The 22,548-nt window shown below is 44.2% G+C and overlaps 1 protein-coding gene across 2 annotated transcripts; it reads left to right on the forward strand.

The window, feature by feature from the left end:
• Nucleotides 1-6,048: 6,048 nt before the first annotated feature.
• dhcr7 (7-dehydrocholesterol reductase) lies at nt 6,049-18,980 on the forward strand. 2 transcript variants are annotated; one of them, XM_074667190.1, is made up of 8 exons: nt 6,049-6,155; nt 9,673-9,781; nt 11,501-11,723; nt 13,630-13,720; nt 13,846-14,059; nt 14,233-14,437; nt 14,750-14,881; nt 15,143-18,979. In XM_074667190.1, exons 1-8 carry the CDS (start codon nt 6,089-6,091, stop codon nt 15,605-15,607), a joined length of 1,506 nt encoding a protein of 501 aa, XP_074523291.1. In that variant the 5' UTR covers nt 6,049-6,088; the 3' UTR covers nt 15,608-18,979. The 2 variants fall into 2 exon arrangements, with proteins under 2 accessions (XP_074523291.1, XP_074523293.1); XM_074667192.1 differs by having other exon boundaries at nt 6,097-6,202; nt 15,143-18,980.
• Nucleotides 18,981-22,548: the final 3,568 nt, after the last annotated feature.

The raw sequence follows: 22,548 nt of genomic DNA on the forward strand, positions 1-22,548 counted from the left end.
GCACATCTTGACTTGGTGATATTTGACCAATCTTCTTTGCATAAATGCTCCAAAACTGTCAGATTGTGAATAAAACTCCTATACAAACCCTTCTTTAGATCAGGCCACAGGTTTTTATGTGGGATCCAGGTCTGGACTCTCACTGGGCCATCCCAAACCTTGAACCAGATCTTCCTCTGGTGTAGCCTTTGTTATGTTGATTTGGATGCTTTGGGTTGTTTTTGAGCACAGAACCTGCATGAGGACAGAGAACGATAACGCACTGTGACAGGGTGATTGGTGACAATGACCACAGTGCTCCAAAGTTTCTAACGGCCCACATACGAGTATACTTCACTTTACTGTACTTGTAATGTTATGACTTCAAGGATTCAAAATTTTATTTGCCATTTGTACATGGACTAACAGTCTAGACACAAAGTAATTCTTGTGCTGGGCTCTCTCAGAGTCCAAGATGTATTAAAAAAATCAGAAATATAAACAATTTAGATAAAGGATATACAGAGCATATATATAGCTAATCAGCCTGAGCTGGACAACACAAAGGTGGACAGAATGTGGTGGGATCTGCCTTCTCTGACCTCGACTGCAAGTCCAACGTTTGAGCAGTTCCTTGGACACCTTCTGTTCCTCTGGATGACCAAGAAGCTTTGACATGTGCGACTGATATGTCCACATCCAGACTGTGGCAAGTCAGAGCTTACCTCAGCTGGTTTGTATCACAGGGTCAGACAGGTGGTTGGTGAGAGCAGCTGTTAATATTTGGTATCTGAATACCTTACCTCTAAGGAAAGGAAATAAAATTCATCAGTTGGAGCCACAACATCGTCTCACATCTGGAAATCAGCCACCGCCTCCAGTTCCCGTGCTCGCTGACCGACAAGCTGGGCTGTGACATGCAAGTTGTTCGCCTGATCATGGTTTGAGAGTGGCAGCAGCCAGCTTCAGAAGCAGCTAGAGGAGCAGCATGCAGAGACCTGGCTCGAAAAGCAGATCCAGTTCCTCTCCTCACAGAGTACAGGTGAGTCTCACATGCCGCCTCTTCTAGGCTCAATTCACCTGTTCTGCTGGGGGACTTGCCAACCATGGCTGCAGTCCCAAAAACATGGCTGGCTGATGTGAGTTTATGCTTAAGATATCCTCAGCAGAGTGAAAGACGTAAAGGCCTCCATCACTTCACTCTTTGGCCAGGTCTTAGAGATGGTCTCCACTAAAAAGACTGAGGAAGCTGGCGGAGAGGGCTCAGGCCTGGCACCCCATGAAGAGGTTTGCCGCTGGGTGCACAACAGACTCCCATGCTCTCTACACCAGCTTCATGGCTCAGCTGACCGGCTGCATCGTGTCCTGACTGGGACTGAGTTTGACTTACTGTTGGCAATACGGACCAAGCTCTCACTCCAGAAATACAGAGCCTGAACAGCCTGTAAAAACAGACCATCAACTCCATATTCACGAAGCACAACCCACAAGATACCTTGGGGGACATGGTCAAAAGCCTTTTCCAGGTCCACAAAGCACATGTGGACTGGTTGGGCAAACTCCCATGCCCCCTCTTGCACCCTTGCAAGAGGACAGAGCTGGTCCAGTGTTCCACGACCAGGACAAAAACCACATTGTTCTTCTTGAATACGAGGTTCGACCAACTGTTGGACTCTCCTCACCAGTACCCTGGAGTGGACCTTACCAGGGAGGCTGAGGATTGTAAACCCCCTATAGTGCTTTAAAGTGCTTTGTAAAAAAAAAAAAAAGTCAAGTAGTTGGATTACACCCTCTGGTCCCCCTTCTTAAAAAAGGGGAACCACCACCCCAGTCTACCAATCCAGGCACTGTCCCCGATGTCCATGCAATGTAGCAGAGACGTGTCAGCTGAGACAGTCCTACAACATGCAGAGCCTTGAGGAACTCAGGGCGGATCTCTTACTCCCTGGGGCTTTGTCACTGTGGAGTTGTTCAAATGCCTCAGCAACTTCAGCCACAGTAAGCCGGTGTTTTCAGTGGAAACGCTGACGTCACACGAGCGCATACAACAGGACAACAGTACCGTTGTTACGATTGTCGCAAACTACCGTGTTGTGCTTGTGCTGCTCAATCTGCTGTATCTGCTGAATGTCTTTATACAAAATGTGCATCTGTTGCTCCACTTTTGCTCTTAGTATTCCCCCTATACACCAGAAGTTTGGCTCAACTCTACTTCGGTGGAGATCCCCCAAAGGTGGCTTCTGGACAAGACAGTTAAAGCACCATCTACAGGCCTGGCATACTTACTACAGCATTTTAAGTCCCTTAGCTTTTCCATGTAAACGCAGATTTTTTTTCCACTGCGTTTCAGCGTTTTCAGATGAAACGTTGTCATTTAAACAGGGCCTTAGTCTAATTTTAGTTGACCAGCAGATTCTAGTCAAATGTCAACAACCTAACTGTTGTGAAAACGTTCTGCAAACTGTGTAAAGTTCTACAAATTTGTAGTTCTCCTCCTGTGTAGCTGCTGCTAAGGGGCTACAGACAGAGAGGTTTACAGTTCAGTTCTGTTGCGTTGCATCGAACTGTAACAGCTCTGCTATTAGCTGGCTCTGCTTTGCTCATCTACCCAGAGACGGACAGTGTATCCTCTACAGCACCAAGAAACTCTGACCAAAGTAAAGCGGCCTGACTGCAACTGAATCTGTGAGGCAGTGTTTGTCCTGCTGTGCCAAGAAACCAGGGGATCCAGACCTGTAGAGGGGGTTAGATACAGACAACAGACCTGTGTGACACGGGCCTATCTCCACATCTGTCAGGTCATTCTCATCAATGACACAGTGATGGAAAAGACTGCAATTCAGCTCACAGTGATGTATAGAGCAACCGTCGCTAGATGGTGAGTTGTTAAAAACTAAACCAAGTTAGGTAATTACCCCCTATCTGTGTCAAATTATTTGTAGATATGCATAAAGTTTTTCATTGCATACAAAACAAACATAAATGCTTTATTTTTAGGCACTCTGAGCTGGAGGAAAAACCAGGAGATAAATAGGGGCATCTCTTCACCAGAGAGCTAGCTACTTGCAGCTGAGAGGAAAGGCAGACCCTGCATGTCCAGCAGCAGAGTGGTCAACCCAGATGGTACAGCTCAGATACAGACTCCAGGGTATGTTTGAGAGTAAGAGGTTGTGTTGCATTTATTTCCTGAACAACAGTGTGGCTGAGGATCTCCTCACCAGCTGCTGGTGGTTATTTGATAGACCAGCGTTACCTCTTCATGCCCCTCTGCTGGGAAACTGTGGTTGGAGAGCCCGGCTCTGGCCCCTGTGATTAGAGCAGCTTCTCTACAAACCCAAAACAGCAAAGCAAAGGACCTCTACAGAGAAACCACGAACACGGAATGGGCTGTCCATTTTCATGTAAACTGCTCTCATGCTTTCGGTTTGTTGGATGATTCTTTCACGCCCTCTAGTGACAGAAACCCATCACTGCAACTTCACACAGATAGTTTGATGGATTTTTTTTTTTTTGCAGCACTTTATTTTGGGTCAAAAATGTAGTGCAAGGAAATTCCAGTTTATGTGTAAATGGAGTCAACAAAAAATCCACGCAAGCACTTTTGTACATAAAACTAGCAGTCACAGCGTCACAGTGTTTATCTACCACAGGATGTGGTTTGTAGCAATTAGTGATAAAATAAGGAAATTGTAAAGCTTGACACATTTAACCTTCAAACAGAGGACTTTTTAAACCATGTTTTTTGATTCAGTATCATCATCATCATGGATCAGGAAAACAGGCCATGTGGTTCAGCTGAAACTGAAAGTTCATCCTGTGACTCCCTATTTTTCCTCCTCATCCTCATCGTCTGCCTCTTCACTATCTGTACTTTTTTCTGAGCCTGATACCCTCTGCTCTTTATCCCTCACACCACTGTCTTCTTTTTCCTTACTTTGTATCTGCTTTGTTCCTCTCCCAGTGGACCTCTGCACATCTAAGTCTTCAGGTTTCTCCTCCATTCTCTCTTTGTCATTTCTATCAATCTCTTCTTCTACTTCTTCTCCTGCTCACTCTTGCCTTTTTTTTCAAGTCAGAATTCTGACTTTAATGGTGTATGATTTGGAAGCTTTGTACATCTTAATAAAACTGTTTATAGGGCTGTTGTGGTCATATGGTCCAATTTAGACAATATAAAGACCAAAAAGAATGAAAAAATCCATTCAGTATATCATTCAGTATATCCAAATCCATACTAGTTGACCAATCCGAACCGCGCATGGCATGCGTGGTTCAGATTGGTCCGTGAGTCCATCCAACCCCCTGTCTCCCTCGCTTTGCATTGTCATGCCCATGGTCCCAACTCGTCCTTCCCCACTACTCCTCTCACGTCAGCTAGCTGCTCAGCTACCAAAGCGTCATGGAGCCAGAGAAGACCGAAACCAGGAAGCTGTTACTGTTAACCTCCACAGGGAAGGGAAGAAAATGAAAAAAATTCAAGGAAAAGGCTGAAGCAAGGAAGAATTATGAGCGATACAGGTGCCAACAGAGACTGAATATTGGAGAAATGTACGACCAGTGGAAAAAGCTGCAGAGGGATTTGGGACTGAAGACTGACGCAGAGACAGCTGAGTTTCTGTTGAACAGGTAATGACTTTGTTTACCGCAGTGGAAGATGTCAGCTGAATAATTCTGGTTAGTCTGTGCTTGTACTGGCTAATGACTGAATGCTGCTGGTAGGAACGGGTCGGCTCTGTCAATAGATTTTAGCATAAGTTAACCACACATCTTTAGCATTGTAAACTGAGCTGGTGAAGACATGCCGAGAAAGGTAAAGCCTCGCCCACAGTCGACTCTGCTCTGATCAGCTGGCAGTGGCAACGCCAGACCTGCTTCGCCGGCTAATTCATGGTTTTGATCGCGCCGGTCCAATTGAAAAGCTACCACTGTGTGTTACAAGGAGGATGACTGTCTTGTTTGTTACATTTTCTGCCGGCTGACTTCTTGCTCTGTTGGAGGGGGCGTGGTGTTAGGATACAAAGAAGGGCGATACAAGCTGGGGGGCAGGATCTTGGAACACGGAGGGGAGGGGTGAGTGAGGCTGCGTTTTTCAGATATGTCTCAACAGCCAAACTGGGTTTCAGATCGTAGACCATATCTTTGAATATGAACATTGGTTTAAGTCACATGTGATGCTAGGTCTGTGTTATGTGCAGAGCTCAGACAGTAAGTCTGTGCTGTAAATACCTGACAAGTAGTCCACACAGTGTGGAGCACAGACAGCACATGCCCCCATGCAACAGCTCAATGTACAGCAGGGTCTGATATCCACTGTGCTCCCTCCTCACTCACGATTACAAAACAGGCCACAGTGTCCTCCACTACCCAGAGTCAGCAGCAGAACACTCTTTACTGTTGATACACTGGGGTTCAGTGTTGTATGGTAGAGTTAAATTTTTAAAACCAACCCTGTCAAGTATTATCAACGCTATTATTCTTTTTAACTCCATGGGGTGTTGGATTTAACACCACACGGGTGTAAAAAATGTAACACTTTGAAAAGTGTTAGATTAAAACTGAAAAGAGTGGACACATATGCACTCTTTACTATTGTTACATTTAACTATCAGTGTCATAAAACTGTTAAAGTTCAAAAGTTAAGTATAAGTTTAAGCACCATAACTGCAAGGCAAAGATTGAAATGAATGAAAGAACCAAATAAAATCCTAAGAAAACTACTTGCAATTAATCAATCGATGAGGCAGTGAAACACTGAACAACATAAAAAAGAACATCATGTCCGAATCTCAGTATAAATAGACAGCTCTTTGGAATCTAAAGAATCTTGTCTCCGTCTCATCTTAATGGTTAATTTCTGAAACACAAGAAATACTGGGATACAATAATAGAAAAATAGAACCCTAATGACAGCTGTTTCATAATGATGCAGAAACCACTCATTCACTGCTGAAACAGTCAGGCGCTGATGGCTCCAGGTGTTATTGTCCAATCAGAAGCCTATTCTCTTCTCAGGCCCGCCTAAGCGTTAACCCGATTGGTCAAATGTTAATACGCAATCGCGTTACGGGCGGGGTCTCTGGTACTACGACGAGTGTAATCCAGTTGTTACATGAGAACCAGCACCTGGTGGAGGAAAGACAAGAAGAAACCGCAGCTTCACGGTGTGTTATCCCTGGGTGAGTGAAACACAGCCACTGAGCATCAGTAACGGGAACATTTCACGGTAAAAATTTACTCATGAAAGATGCATATTGTGCAAAATATGTGTGTGCTATTCCAGAAGTGGACTTCCGTTCAGTAAATAGCGGTTTATCACAGTTGTTCAAAGCAGGAAACGATACTGCAGCGTCGCACAAAACTCCAGGAGGCGAAATATGTTATAAACCTGGTTACGGAGCATTTCTCCAAATCACTCTGGTTTGCGAAGGTTATGCAACTGTGTCTCCTCCCTCCAGCCAGAGTTCATCTGGTATGGGACCCGCTGCTGCTAAAGGAAACACACACACACACCCCTAATCATTTCTATTGTTGGTTGAGGCATCGTATGATACCATAGCACGGAGAGAAAGAGTGTGTGTGTGTGTGTGTGTGTGTGTGTGTGTGTGTGTGTGTGTGTGTGTGTGTGTGTGTGTGTGTGTGTGTGTATGTGTGTGTGTGTGTGTGTGTGTGTGTGTGTGTGTGTTTGTGTGTGTGTTTGTGTGTGTGTGTTTGTGTGTTAGTGTAAGCGGGAGATAAAGAAGGGCTCACAATAGCAGCTGCACAGAAAACACAGTTATAAAGAGACTAAGTCATGAAGTTGAAAGAAGATGAAACCCAGTGTCCCTCTTGTACTTGGCAGCTTTATCAATCTGGCCTCCACTCTCTGTTATCTCAAATCTCCAAGGACATGAGACTTAAGTTCCCACAGGTACCTCCTTATCAGGGTTGGCTTGTGGATCTAAACCATGACCCATGACACGTCTGTTTTCATGCACAGAAAAGAAGATAGCACAAGGTTGGAAAGTCAGTTGACACAGCAAGATGTGTTACATTTGGCTTGTTGAGTGTTACTGTGTGTATTTTAGGCTATACTTAGACCAGTGGTTCTCTAATGGAGTGTTAGACGTTAGGGGTGAGTGTTAGCAAGACCCTCACGATAGGATCTGCATCACGATACTTGGGTCAGGATACAATAATATCAAGATATCACAATAGTGTGATATATTGCGATATTCTACCCAGTAAACTATTTGATTGAAAACAGCTTTTCTATTTTGTTGTGGTTAAAATAAGGTCAGATGCAGTGTTTCATTCACACAAGTTAAAGACATAAAATGCATCAAGTTTGTCACTTAAACTACTGTGACATTAAACTGATGTTGCAAAAATATATATATATTCGGTGAAACTGGTAAATGTCACTTGGTGGGACCAATGTTACTCATAAAATATCTGATATTGCACAAAACATGACTATGATTATTATTTTATTAGTCTACCACATTGTAAAAATTAAACTTAAAATGATTTTAAACTAACTGACCCAAGAACAGAGAAACAAAAATATGTTTACGGCATTAAAACCCACATCATCGAGTTTAGAAATAAAGTATTTTATACTTTGAGATTATATTTATTATACAGTTTATGGGCAACATACAGTGGGTTGGCTCTCTGGCGCCATCTACCACAGCGGAGGTGCGGAAGATGTATTGTACTTCCAGCTGACCTAAAATCTGATATTGATATATTGGGCTCTAATTTCGTAGACCAGGCGCAGGCGCAGGCGCAGGCGCACCTGCCCTGCGCCAGCCTTCGCAGTGCGCACAGGGCGTGACCGGCGCACTTTGCAAGTTTCCTTCAGTGCCAAGAGAGGCGCAGTACAGGCGCACATGAGCGCAGAGCTGCGCGTCCACGCCTCCCTCCGTGCAAATGGCAGAGAGGGAGGAGAAAAGCTGCGAGTGGGTTTAACACAGCCGAGCGCTCTTTTCACCAATCAAATGAGCGCCTCTCCTCGCCTTTAAATGCCCTGCGGCCGAGGCGCAGCCTCTGATTGGTCTGACTGATCCTCCGCACCGCGGAGAGTGCTGGCAGCGGAGACGGTCAGAGCCGCTGTCCCTGCAGCAGGTCAATGGACAGCGGGGCACATCGGAGGACACGACGCGCGTCACCGTGTGGGCCAGCTCCCGGGACAGATTTAATCTGTTCCTTTGTCTTTATCCGGAGTAAAAAATTAAGAGACAGTTACACAGCTGGCTTATCCATTCAGAATACTTTTGATCCACCTGCACTCCTGGTTTGTCATCGCCAAATAGCAGAAACTTTGGTGATATACTCTCCCAGTGTCTCCACCTCATCCTCCTTACAACAATGTACTCCATCTTTTTAGATCAGGTTAAAAATAAAGACTAAAACAGAGAAATATGGGAAATCACGGGTAAATCCTGAGTAACATACATTTATTTTGTCCGTTTTTTCTTCGTCTTTTCTCTCCCTCTTTTCTTTGAATTAAATGAAATGAGAGAACCAGATATACTCAGTATCAGATGTTGAGGCTGTTTATTGTTTAATTGTAAGATGTGCATCAAACTTCCAGCTGCCGTCAGGTTAACTTTCCATTATGACAAACGGCTTTAATCTGACATCAGATGTGACGGGAAAGTTAATATAGATACAAATGTATATGCTGGTTCAGACAGTTACATTAAATAGTGATTACTGTGATTGTTTACTGCATCAAAATGTGCCTGACACTCTGGAAACCTGCCTCTGAGGCTTTGATGACATGTGCGCACATGTGCGCCTGTCACCAAATTACAGCTGCGTGGGGTGCGCTCAGCCTTGCACCGAGGATAGACCAGGTTGGAGCTGGCGAGCTTTCAGCGCACTTTTTTGGCACAAAATTCTCACTGCGCCAACATGAATCTGCTGACACCTCCCCCTGGTGCGCCGTCAACTCCCCCTGGCGCGCCGTCACACCCATCTCGGCGCAGACGGTCTACCAAATTGTCAAATTGGCAGTGCACAGCGGTGCGTCGCACGAAATTAGCACTGCGCAGGCTGCGCCAGGCTTGCGCCCCCTGCGCTGCGCCACGAAATTAGAGCCCCAAGAGTTGAAGTATTGATATTTTATCACAGGTCCAAATATTGCAATATATTGCTGTATCAATATTTTTTCACACTGCTAATGCACGTACCCGTGGGGATATGTGAGGGCACTCCAGGGGGTATGCAAGATTACAAAATGTATAAAAAATATCATGTTTGAATCAAATATAAGTTTAGCTTCATAAACTGAATTTTCTATCCTGTAGGTTATTTATTCCATTATACCCCCTAAAAGTAAGCATCTCCCTCATACCAGGAATGCTGTTGAAAATACTGAAGGGCGCCCAAAAGAAGACAAAACCAGAACTGTCAAAATTGTGTCAGTATTTGGAAAAACTGGGACTGAATTCCACAAATTGCATCCAACATAAAGCACATCTTTACCAGAGTTTTTTCTTATCTAAGCAAACCTTTTATCTGAAATTAAGTTCATATTTTTCTTTGTGAAGAAACATTTATATTTAAGTTAATCATTTCAGTTTGAGAGCAGCTCTTTGTTTTGGTGCTGATATAGACCACTGTATCATAAAACACAGTACAACATGTGACAGCATGTCTGATCTGATCTGATCACAGGATCACATCTTGATAAATGTTGATTGGCAGGAATGAGCGGTGCAGTGGCCATGGAGGCCACCAGGAGACGGACCCAGCAAGGTGTCAACAGTAAACCATCTGTACCTGAGGACCAGTCGGCGCAGTGGGGCAGAGCATGGTAAGCTGAGGGTCTTTTTGTTTTCACCTGTACCACACAAAAGATAAAGAAAAGAAAGTACAAGACGGAGTAATTTGACTGACCCAGAGAAAAACTATGGAGCCAGAACACTGACATTAAGATTTGGTGTTGAAAAAGGAATTTGGCATTGTTGAAAAAGTTGAAGTGAATTTGAATCAAGTATCGGCATTGTAAAATGTTAGATTGAACAGACATAAAATAGACAGTTTTTTGAGGGTTTTTTAATGTAATGATGGGTTTTCCAGAGCCAATATTCAGATGTGGTATTAGGGAGGGGTGAAACAGTCATACTGGTGGTTTGGGAGTTCGAGGTGAACCTGCATACATTACTGTCCAGTGTAGGACCACAGCCCCAGGCAAAACAAGTCGCTGGTGCTGGTCCTGAAAACCTGGAAGCTACTTAGAGCAACTCCAGCACTAAACTGACGTTTATATTAATCCTGCAAAGAGGCAGGTTTAACATCAGCTTAGTACCCTAGCTCCCTTAGTTTGTGAAGGGGAGCACACAGATGGTTTGGGAGCATGGAGTATTTGTAAAATCTAAAGGAAAACCAATATCCACTGCAGAGGCTAGCCAGACCAACACTTGTGGTTCAGAGTAATCCATTGAATCAGTTTGATGAAATGACTTTCCTAGACTGCTTTCGTATGTACAAAGAAAACATATAGGAGATAATCACTTTGCTTGAGCCTAGACTTTCCTCCATGTCTCATAGAGGAAGGCCTGTACCCAGTTCCCTCCAAATTCTGATCACTTTGACCCCAATCACTCCTCTTCTTGTGTTCAGTGTCAGCAGTATGGCCTCTACTTATAATAGAGCACTAATACTGCATGATTTCCCACAATTTGTTCAAGTAGAGTTTTTTTTCAAACTCAGTAAAGTTCTTTGAACACATTCTTCTGGCTTCACTCATGTTTGGTGTCAAAATTCCTTTCAGCAAAGCTCCCCCCAATTCCACTCCAGGTTTTTGTAATCACCGTTAGGCTGATGGGCTGTGCTCCCACTCAGGCTAATGAGAATTGATGCAGGTGATATCACATAGCTTACTCCAGGACATCCTAGTCTGGGACTAACTAAAACAAATGCAAGCTACACTCATGTAAGCTACTTAAATGACCCAGCATTACTAGTCTGACTTAGGCCTACTCCTGGCTTAATATAAGTCTTGTCTGTGAAACTAGGCCTTACTGTATTTAGTCGACTAAAACTAGACAAAGACTAAAAGGTTTCAGATGACGAAAATATGTTTTGTTCAGAAGACTAAGACTTAATCAGATTTCGCTGTCAGAATTAGCACTGCTATTACCTTTACATGATCTTCAGCTTAAAAGAAAACAAAGAAAAATATAACTCTCCCCAAGTTTCAGGGAACCTTTATTTCAGAATTTACCTAAAACTTATACTCTTTTGCAAAGTCAAATACTTTGCATAATTATTTAACTTAATATTTTAAGTTTATCACACTAAATTGCAAGTTGATGTTATTTAAATAATATTTTAAAAATGTATATAATTGTTGTTGCTGTAGAAAATTCTAATTAACAGCAAATAAAATGGTGTTCTTCTGTTTTATTTCACACTCACATGCACATTTTTTTTCTTCCTTTTTATTTTCAAAAACAAATTGTAGCTTTTTATGTGTTTTTGTATTAAGCCATGCTCATTCTGCACCTGTCTGTTTTTCTGACTCTTCCAGGGAGGTGGACTGGTTTTCTCTCATCTGTGTGACTGGCCTGCTGTGCTTTGCTCCTTTCATCGTCTTCTACTTTGTGATGGCGTGTGATCAGTACCAGTGCTCCATCACCCAGCCTGTGTTGGATCTATACGGAGGTGAGGCCACCCTGATTTCCATCTGGAACAAGTCGCCCTCCCTCACCTGGACTGCTGCAAAGATCTACAGTGTCTGGGTGGCCTTCCAGGTAAGAGTGAGAAGTGTTACAGTCAAACAGAAGAGCTCTGTGGCCCCGTAGACCCCTGCTTACAGAGCACCAATGTTTTACCTGTGTGTGGGTCATTGGTGAGCTCTCTGTAGCCAACATCTGTTGTCTTGACTTTCCAGCATTGTGCTTCAACCACACTGAATAATTGATTCATCTGTCATCTGAGCACTGAGCAACAGGCTTAAGATTGTAGCAGCTCAATACTTGCCCGTCAACAAGGAGGCTCAGAAAGACCTCAAACCTGTTTCATTTAAAGACACTTTATCCAGCATTGTTCCTGCACAGAGATTTTTTAGGTGTTGCTTTCCAATGAGAGAATGCTGGTGCTAAATCATCATCGTGCTCTTGTTGTAGCACCTGCCCTGCGCCGGCCTTCGCCATGCGGTCAGAGTTTGACCGGCGCACTTTGGTAGTTTCCTGCAGTGCCAAGAGAGGCGCAGTCAAGGCGCAGAGGAGCGCAGAGGAGCGAAGAGGAGCGAAGAGGAGCGAAGAGGAGCGCGTCCACACCTATCTCTATGCAAATGGCAGAGAGGGAGGAGAAAAGCCGTGAGTGGGTTTCTCCTCACCTTTTAAATGCGCTGCGGCTGAGGCGCAGCGTCTGATTGGTCTGAGTGATCCCCGACTCGCGGAAAGTGTGCAGGAAAGACCCAGTAGCGGAGACGGTCAGAGCCGCTGTCCCTGCAGCAGGAGAATGGACAGCGGGGCGCATCGGAGGACATGAAGTGTGTCACCGTGTGGGCCAGCTCCTGGGACAGATTTAATCTGTTCCTTTGTCATTAATAGGAGTACAAAATAAGGGAGCAATTACGCCAGGCTTGCGCCCCCTGCGCTGCGCCACGAAATTAGAGCCCATCATGTCAATGAACTACTTTTGATTGAAGATACATAAGACCCTCTTGCTTTACAACTAGCCCAAGCTGCAACATGCCATGGACTAGAAGCTGGCGCAATCCAGACCTCAGCCATGTGGTACTCACTGAGAGTCTAATGTTCTGGCAACTGTGTAGGTGTATGTCTATGCCATTGCACAGGAAGCTGTGTCCCGTTGGCGGCTGCTGTCCCCCCAGAACTACAGTTCAGTTTTGAACTAATGGCGACCATTGCTTGACTGATCAGGTGTTCAATGAGCCTGCGATGGATGATTGTGTGTCTTGCATTGAGTGTAGGTCTAGCTAACAACTTTTCTCTCACTTCTTGCAAGAGAGTGAAATCACCATTTATTTTCTGCTTTGTGAACTGATAATGACTCAGGTGTAACATCTTAGCCAGCAATCTCGGACATGCAAAGATGCATGCCATGCCTATGCAGGCGTTGGTGACTTTGGACCTTATCTAAAATTCTTGGACCTTTTAGAGTCATTATTATTCGCAGCTGGTCAGTTTCCACACCTTACGACGCGGTCATACTGGCAACCCATACTGTGCTTAAGCATGCTTTAACCGTAAAGTCAAGATTGTTTGGCCAGTGTGACCGCAAGTGTGCTGTGCTTCAGCACGATTCACTTCTCTGCTTTGGCACGCGTTGGAGATGTGGGCTTCAGCACGGTGCAGATGTGAAAGTTCTGCTTCAGACCAAAATGACCTAATGGGTCCTAGCGGGTTTGAGCACAGCACAGTTCGAACGGCCTGTGTGACCGCGTCCTTACAGTTAAACAAATTAACCGCGCACGATATACCGTTGTTAATAGTTGTGCTTGAGATAAAAAAAGGTGTTTTTAAAGTTAACAGCTCTCAGCCCCTTTGCACCGTGTTTGATGGGCTCTAAAACTCAAGGGAAGTGATTGAACAGAAAAAAATCACTTTGACTTAGGGTCTTCATCATCGCGTGCTTCAAGTCTGAGCTTTTGAGAGTGCCAGCAATGACAGTTTGTGTTTTGTCCCTCAGGTGTTCCTGTACATGTGTGTTCCTGATTTCACTCATAAATTCATTCCTGGTTATGTTGGTGGAGTCCAGGATGGAGCACGAACTCCTGCAGGTATGATGCTAACCAGCACAGTAATAAAGATACTGCAAAACACCTCATTCATACAAACAAACATACTGTATATCACGCAATGTCTCTAATCGGCTCCCCTGTTGTGTCCTCTTTCACTGCTGTAGGTTTGATTAATAAGTATGAGATCAATGGGCTGCAGTGCTGGCTCATCACTCATGCTCTGTGGTTTGCCAATGCTCAGTACTTTCACTGGTTTTCTCCCACTATCATCTTCGATAACTGGATCCCCCTGATGTGGTGTACTAACATACTGGGCTACGCTGTGGCCACCTTTGCCTTTATTAAAGCCCACTACTTCCCAACAAACGCTGAGGACTGGTGAGGACTGAAGCACATTACACAACGGTCTTAACACTGTCGTGTTAAGAGTGTGGGGGTTTTGTTTGCTGCACCTTCAGAAGTATCCTATAACCAAAGAGATTAACAAGATACTTGCTGTGTTTTGTTACGCTTTGATCAGTTGTTCACGCCCACTTTCTGTTATTCTGCAGCAAGTTCACCGGAAACGTCTTCTACAACTACATGATGGGCATCGAGTTCAACCCTCGCATCGGCCAGTGGTTTGACTTCAAGCTCTTTTTCAATGGTAGACCTGGCATTGTCGCCTGGACTCTCATCAACCTTTCCTATATGGCCAAGCAGCAGGAACTGTACAGACACGTCACCAACTCCATGATGCTGGTCAACCTGCTGCAGGTGAGGTGGTGCAGTGTTTCCCACATCACCGTATCAGGGGAAGTGTGACAGCCCCGCCCCCCTTTCAATCCTAGTCATGTTTCTGTCATTTTTTTTGCACCAAGGTCATCTTTCCTATAGAGCAGGTCTGTACTGCACTATTTTATTCAAAATAACTTGATATCATTATGTCATTGATCTTAGGCATGGCGTTTCTGTCTTAACATGGTTGGTGCTAACTGATCTTAGCTCTCTCATCCTGAGTTCAACTGAAATTCAGCGTGTTGAGTGGGAGTAATTATGCAGCATTATGTCCTCTGTGTTTTCTTTAAGGCTATCTATGTGTTGGATTTCTTCTGGAATGAGGCGTGGTACCTAAAGACCATTGACATCTGCCACGAACACTTTGGATGGTATCTGGGCTGGGGAGACTGCGTCTGGCTTCCGTACCTCTACACACTGCAGGTAAAAGAAGGAAAGTTGAAGAAGTATAGTAGAAAAAAAAGAAATGGAAATGAAGGTTTTCCTTAAAGGTGCCTAAATGGCTGACCTGGTACATGCCACACAGAAGGGTTATCTTTCCTGTGGGGTGAATTACTCTGCTCAGTTTTGTATTTCAGTGACTGCAAAAATTCTAATTTCTTCATCCTCAGTGCTAGTTTTTATACAACCTGATTAGAAAACAAAACAAAGCAGTAAGAGTTTTTGCACATTTCATTCCGGTAGGGTCTGTACCTGGTGTACCACCCGGTCCAGCTCTCAGACACACACGCCCTGGCTGTCCTGCTGCTTGGCATCGTTGGTTACTACATCTTCCGCTCCACCAACCACCAGAAGGATCTGTTCAGACGCACTGAAGGCACCTGCTCCATCTGGGGCCAGAAACCGGCCTACATTGAGTGCTCATACCGCTCTGCTGACGGCGGCATTCACCACAGCAAACTGATGACCTCTGGTTTCTGGGGCGTGGCGCGACACTTCAACTACACCGGGGACCTAATGGGCTCCCTCGCGTACTGTGCTGCCTGTGGCTTTGGACACATTCTTCCTTACTTCTACATCGTTTACATGACCATCCTGCTGGTCCACCGATGCGTGCGTGATGAGCACCGATGTAGCTGTAAATACGGGAAGGACTGGAAACGGTACACAGATGCTGTGCCGTACCGGCTGATTCCTGGTGTGTTTTAGGGAGAGGTGGAGCAGGAGGAGGGAGATGCAGAATTTATAACCAGCAAGAGAAAAAACTGATTTGACAGCATCAAGATTATACCTCACTGATAACATCTACACTTAATTTCCTACGCCCTGTAACTGATGTATTTATGACATGTGCAGGCTGGTGTACACTGGCAAACAAAAACAGAACGTTCAAAGAGAAAACAGAAAATTCAAAAATGATATTTTAACACAACTGATACTGACATAGTTTTTTATTTTTGCTAACCTGCAGAAAGCTTTTCTCTGAAGTCTCTGTTGAGCTACCAAACAAGTTGAACCAGCTGAGAAAGCATTCTGCACTGAGTGATGTTTTAATAGACTCACACAGAGCTGGGACAGCAACATAATGAAGGTCTGTAAGAATAATGCCATTTTGTGTTTTCAGACAAAAGAAAAATACTTAGCAGATAGTTCCTATCAAGATAACAAAAACAGGATCAGATTTACAGACGTATAGTTGAGTGATGTGAACAGTTAGTATGATGAACAGTTAATATGACTTCAACTCTGTTTTGCGCTGCTAACAAAATTAAGCAATGCCATTATGTTTTTATCCCTAAGCTCAGACCTTTGCAAGTTTTTTAATGATTTTTTCTCCAGTTTAGATTCCATACCCAGTGAGGACTAGAAGACTGAAATATTTGTTCATTAACACTGAATTTATTTTGATGCTGCCTTAGAAAGAAGTGGCCCAAATGGAGACTGCCCTGTGAAAAGCTCATCTGCTTTTGTACTAATTCTTAGATACCTTTTATTAGCATTAATGTGGATATTTTCTCCCTGTAACTCCCTCATTATAGTGCAGAGTAAATCACACCTTTTAAAACAATCTTTGAATTCTTTCTGGACTTAACAAGCCTTAAAAACACACGCACGCACACACACACACACACACACACACACACGCACACACACACACACACACACACACACACACACACACACACACACACACACACACACACACACACACACACACACACACACACACACACAAACTCCCTGAAGTTTCTTAACCTTATGGTCTGACAATGTGTGTATGGCTCATGTCAGAACATTACATTGTTGTTATGTTTCCTTTTTTTAATATATTTTAATGGCGTTTTTTTTTGCTGCATACAACAATCAGAAAATGCCTGTTCCCCAGTTCAATATTTTTACAGACAATAACACATCATACAATATCAACCGCTAGTGTCCAAACCAGTGTGTACTAAATTAAAATATCTTCAAATTAAGAAAACAGAAGGACCCAAGGAAGGAATTACAATGTACAAATGACAGCACAGGACCCAAAATCTTATTAAAATTTAATGGACAAACTCTAGTACTAGTTAATTTCCTTTTAACAGAGGAAAGACATGAGGGTACTTTAGCCAGAGATTTGTAGAGGGCAATGGATGATCCTTCCATTGTAGAAGAACTCATCAGTGAGCCAAAAGAGGCAAAAAAAAGCAACGATATTCCTTTGACCGTAAATGAGTTAAATCCTCAGGGACACCAAAGATTGAGACGAAGGGTCTGGGAGGTACAGGTCTACAGAATACTTTTGATATTTATCATAAAGAGGAGCAAAATCATCTTGGTTTTGAATGGGAATAAAACGTGTGTGTATGTGAGAGTGTGTGTGTGTGTGATTAGCAGGTGAAATGGAGCATCTGTCACACAGTTTGCTCATGTTTTTAATAATAATAATAATAATAATAATAATAATAATAATAATAATAATAATATCAGTAGTAGGATGATGGCACAACAATGCTGATACCGATTCATGTGCTATGGCAGTGCTACCACTAGGTGGTGCCATTGTTCCTCTTTGCTCTGTGGAGGAGGGTTGACAGGGTTATTCGCCACCTTAAAACACAAACAGCACAGAGAAGATGTAATGGGAGAAAAAGTGGCTCCTGAATGAGAACTCCATACAAAGACCCTGTAAAAGTGTGGTTAAGAGAAGACTGCAGAAAAGGAGTAAAATCTGCTCCCATTTCAATCTCATTGACAATACCAAGGCAGAGTATAAATGTGCAGGAAAAAAAATCTCTGCTGCTGCTCCAACTTTTAAGCTTTTGTGATTTTTTGTGGCAGAATAGCACGGCCTAGCGACTTAAAACTGAAGATCCCCGGCTACTTTCACTGACATGCCTGAGCATCTTTTTAGGCTTAACTAACACGCCAAGACCCACAAAATGTCTCCAATCAACAAGTGAAATCCAAACAGGGAGTTTGGAAATTTGCCAAAGTTTAAAACTTTTCAGAAAGATGAAAAACCTTTCAGGTCAGAATAAAGAAGAATGAATGTAAACCTTATTAAATGTAAATGACTCCTTCGATGATTATTAGGTTTGTTTACTATATTTTTGGAGATAAATAATTACATATAACTTTGATAGGTGTTTGTATATAAGGAGGTTTCAATATTTTGGCTATAGTTCCTGCACAAGCTAAAAGTTTCTGACAGCAACAAACTTAAAAACAAACATGGCAACTGTGGAGGAGGTATTGCTGATCTACCTCTTGCTGAAAGACATAATTGGAGGAGGTGTTGCAGTACCTCACAGTAGTGGAAGAAAACAACACCTTAAAAAAAAAAAAAAAAAACTTCTTAAAAGTTTTACACCCTAGTTATTATATGCAATGAACAACTGATCTGTTTCATCTGATTTCAGATCTTTCACCAATGAAAAATTTGTGCTTGGCTCTTTAGGGTTGACAACGTCAGTAGTAAGAGTCGGTGAGTTTGTGCAGAATGAACAGAGCTTTAGCTTGATACAAGCAGCTCTATGCACAGTCTGAATTGGACTTTGGTTTGTGACCTTAACAGAAAATGTAATGGACACATAGTTGATAACCTGTGCCTGTATAAAAACAGACCTGTGGGCCCGACTTTGAACTAGTCTTAAGTATAAGGCAAAGTTTCAGTTTAAACTGTGGGCTGTGACAAACAGCATACAGCTGCTTATCAAACCTTCTGAAGTCTGTCAACATAAAAGTCCAACACAGTAATGTGTGATGTTCACTAACTTTCTATGCTACCAGCACAGCTTACACTTTTACTGATGAACTCTAGAGGGCAGCAGAGGACAGCTGATCCATGTGCTCAAAAATGGCTGTATATGTGAACACACTGTATCTGGAGCTGATTAAAAGGCATACATTTGTGTTATATTCTAATAAAGCAATATATAAAGTCACACACATTCAGCACACTTTAATAGGACACAGCCCAAAACAAACACACTGATGATTCTGCTGACTGAACTTTGGGTGAGTACACCTTAATCCCTGCATCATGTTTACACTCAACAAATACAGAAAAGAAATGGATGGAGTAAGAAGAAAATTAATCCCAGTAAAATAAACTTGGTAACAAAGAGTGAACCAATATTTGAAAAGAAAATGAAAAAAAAAAGTCTTTGAAAAATGCAATAAAGCTGTTGACAAGAATCACACACACAAAATAAAATAAATTGTTGCAGCTTTTAAAAAGACTGTGGTGAATTCAAGAAGACTGTGGGGGTAAAGAAAAGTTTGTACACAGAAACAAAGAAAGGAGCCTTTGGGAAGATGTGAGTGGATAGGAGATCTACATTTCTAGTCACTTCTGCATCATAACATCATCGTAAATTAATGAGCAGCTTTTCAACCAGACCAGAGTGGTTTATGGTCCCAGGGACACACCTGTCCCCCTGCTGTCCTGTGGGGTGATGGGGGTGAAAAGAACATGCAGGCAGTGTCTGGTGAATCTCTAGTGGTTGTTAAAAAAAAGTCTTAAAACCTCGGCTTATCTAAGTACAAGTAGTGAAACAGAGATGGCCACCATCCTTCACACAAAGAGACAAAGAATAAAACTGTTCCTACTGAGGCTGGCAGGTGTATCAGTTATTCTGTGGGGTAAAAAGGTTTCAAACATAAGTTGATGATCTGTAATATTTGTTTTAAACATATTTATACATTTTACAGTTACACCATCATGCTGTTACGATACTGTATACAGTTAAAAGATTTGCTTCTTCAAAACATTTTTTCTTGGAGAGGTTGTGAGGACTCTTCAAAACAGTAAGTGTTTTTCCAGGAGGAAGACTCCGTTTCCCATGAGCACTTGCACCTGCTGTCAAGAGGATGTGACTCTTGCCAAGTGTGTTTGTTTAGAAGCAAATGAACAGAGAGCAGAGGCCTATATCATGAAGCAGGATTAGTGTCTTAGCGAGATAACTTCAGGGTTAACTCTTGATTACCGATAGCACAAAGCCGGTTCCTTCGTTATCAGAGTAGATCACCATGGTGACCTACTCCAAACGGCTATCCTGCTCTGGAGCAGGATAAGTTGGAGGTTGAATCTGATCCTATAAAAAGCTCCTCCCACTGGCCAATCGGCTTCTCAGAAACAATGGCCTGCCCTTTTCTCCCACACCTGGTGGACAGAGGCGCACAAGTTGTAAGAAGAGAAAGGGTGTATAAAGATCTATGAGATCCACTCGATCGAAGCGACGATTCTCTGTATGAAAGGTATAGGTTCTGACGGCCTGGACTACTCTACCTCTGTGAAATATTAGAGCCGTACATTGCCCGTGCAACCCCCAGGAGCGGTGCACTGACTGTCCCACAGACATTGTGCATCACCCTGCGATTCTTTGCCACAGGCAGCTACATGTACTCTGTTGGGGATGCGGAGTGGCTGAGCAAGTTTACGGCATCCCGCGTTGTGCATCAAGTGGCTGCTGCCCTCGCGCAACTTAAGGAGGAATTCATAGCCTCCTTCTCATTCATAGGATGAATGAGAAGGAGGTTACCTGTGATAGGATGCTGATTCTGAACAAAAGATGAAGGAATTCTAGCTCATATTTAGTCAATGAAATGTACACAAAGCAGTGTATATCAACACTTTTTTGGGAACATTTTAGGGGAAGCTGAGCTTCCCTTGTAGTCTTAGAGCAGTGTTACCCAACCCTGGTCCTGGAGGACCCCCTGCCCTGCATGGGGTCAGGGGTCTCAAACTCATGCCATGGAGGGCCAAGAGGCTGCAGGTTTTCTTTCCAACCAGAAACTCCACCAGCTGAATTCACTGATTAGTCCCTGCTCTCTGCTTGAAGGTGAGGTAATTAGTGAAATCAGCTGGTGGAGTTTCTGGTTGGAAAGAAAACCTGCAGCCTCTTGGCCCTCCATGGCACGAGTTTGAGACCGCTGTTTTAGATGTTACCCCACTCCAGCATACCTGATTCAAATGAATGGCTCGTTTCCAGGCTCGAGCAGAGCTTGATGACGAGCTGATCATTTGAATCCTCCAGGACCACGGTTGGGTAACACTGTCTTGGAGCAATCACCACTGCTTGAAACAGACTTATCAGACGTGATGATGTTCTTGTATTTGTTTTTTGCCTACTCCCATGTTCTTCTGACTCCAGAAGGATTACATCTGGGAGACTGACATGATAATTAGAACACCATCCATCCATCCATCCATCCATCCATCTTCTTCCGCTTATCCGGGGTCGGGTCGAGGGGGCAGCAGCCTAAGCAGGGAAGCCCAGACTTCCTTCTCCCTAGCCACTTCGTCCAGCTCTTCCGGGGGGATCCCAAGACGTTCCCAGGCCAGCCGAGAGATGTAGTCTCTCCAGCGTGTCCTGGGTCTGCCCCGGGGTCTCCTCCCGGTGGGACGTGCCCTGAACGCCTCACCAGGGAGGTGGAGGGAGGCTACCCTCTCGTCCACTGGGGTTAACTGCAATGTACAGGCACCGAGCCAGGGGGCAACGAGTATCGCCACCCCTGCCCGCCGCCTCTCACCATCGGCAACTCCAGAGTGGAAGAGAGTCCAACCCCTCTCGAGAAGGCTGGTTCCAGAGCCCTTGCTATGTGTCGAGGTGAGACCGACTATGTCTAGCCGGAACTTCTCAACCTCGCGCACCAGCTCAGGCTCCTTCCCCGCCAGAGAGGTGACATTCCACGTCCCTAGAGCTAGCTTCTGCAGCCGAGGATCAGACCGCCAAGGTCCCTGCCTTCGGCTGCCGCCCAACTCACATTGCACCCGACTCCTATGGCCCCTCCTGCAGGTGGTGAGTCCACAGGAAGGGGGTCCCACGTTGCCTCTTCGGGCTGTGCCCCATGGGACCAGGCCCGGCCACCAGGCGCTCGCCATCGAGCCCCACCCCCAGGCCTGGCTCCAGGAGGGGGCCCCGGTGACCCACGTCCGGGCAAGGGAAACGTTGAACCATTTCTGTTTGTCATCATTAGGGGTCTTTGTGAGCTACTCTTTGTCTGGCCCCTCCCCTAGGACCTGTTTGCCATGGGACCCTACCAGGGGCATAAAGCCCCCGACAACTTAGCTCCTAGGGTCATTGGGACACGCAAACCCCTCCACCACGATAAGGTGGTAGCTCACTCAGGGAGGGGTAATTAGAACACACACAACTCATTTGCACAGTAGCATATCTTATTTATTTTGTGAGATGTAGAAGTGTGATCACTATCATACTGAGCCACTGATGAGTAACTCAGGCATTTACACAGTCCGCTATGCGTTGCCATGCATTTTGCCTGTGGTTGGCCGCTGCTACCGTGTTCCCTCTTACCAAGTTATTGCTTCTCTCCTCCTCGTATTGCTGCATCATCAGCCGCTGCTCTTCGGCGGTAAAGTACAGAGCTTTCTTAGTCGCTCATGACTGTGATTGGTCAGCTGCCTCTGAGCCCTCCTGTTATACCTGTGCGTTCACGGGTCTTGATGAGACAATCCTGGTTTGAGTTACTGTGTTGATAACTTGCGTCATGCTATCAATTATCCTGATTGCTATTGTTACGGTAACTCAATCCTTGATAGATGTGTGAGTGAGAGCATATCTGTCTCGATCAACTATTTGTCCTTGAGTTTAACTCAGTAAAATAACTTAAACACTGTGTTTAATGAAGTTTCATTG

This window comes from Halichoeres trimaculatus, unplaced genomic scaffold (assembly GCF_033239565.1).
Source record: "Halichoeres trimaculatus isolate MK-OKI-2021-1 unplaced genomic scaffold, fHalTri1.1 fHalTri1_scaffold_3, whole genome shotgun sequence".
Taxonomy (NCBI): Eukaryota; Metazoa; Chordata; class Actinopteri; order Labriformes; family Labridae; genus Halichoeres; species Halichoeres trimaculatus.

What these genes read in the sequence shown, in the direction of transcription:
- dhcr7 (XM_074667190.1), top strand. Translation starts at nt 6,089, where the DNA reads ATGAGAACCAGCACCTGGTGGAGGAAAGACAAGAAGAAACCGCAGCTT. An exon ending in TCACGGTGTGTTATCCCTGG is followed by an intron (nt 6,156 to 9,672) that starts GTGAGTGAAACA and finishes GTTGATTGGCAG; the next exon opens with GAATGAGCGGTGCAGTGGCC. An exon ending in TGGAGCACGAACTCCTGCAG is followed by an intron (nt 13,721 to 13,845) that starts GTATGATGCTAA and finishes TCACTGCTGTAG; the next exon opens with GTTTGATTAATAAGTATGAG.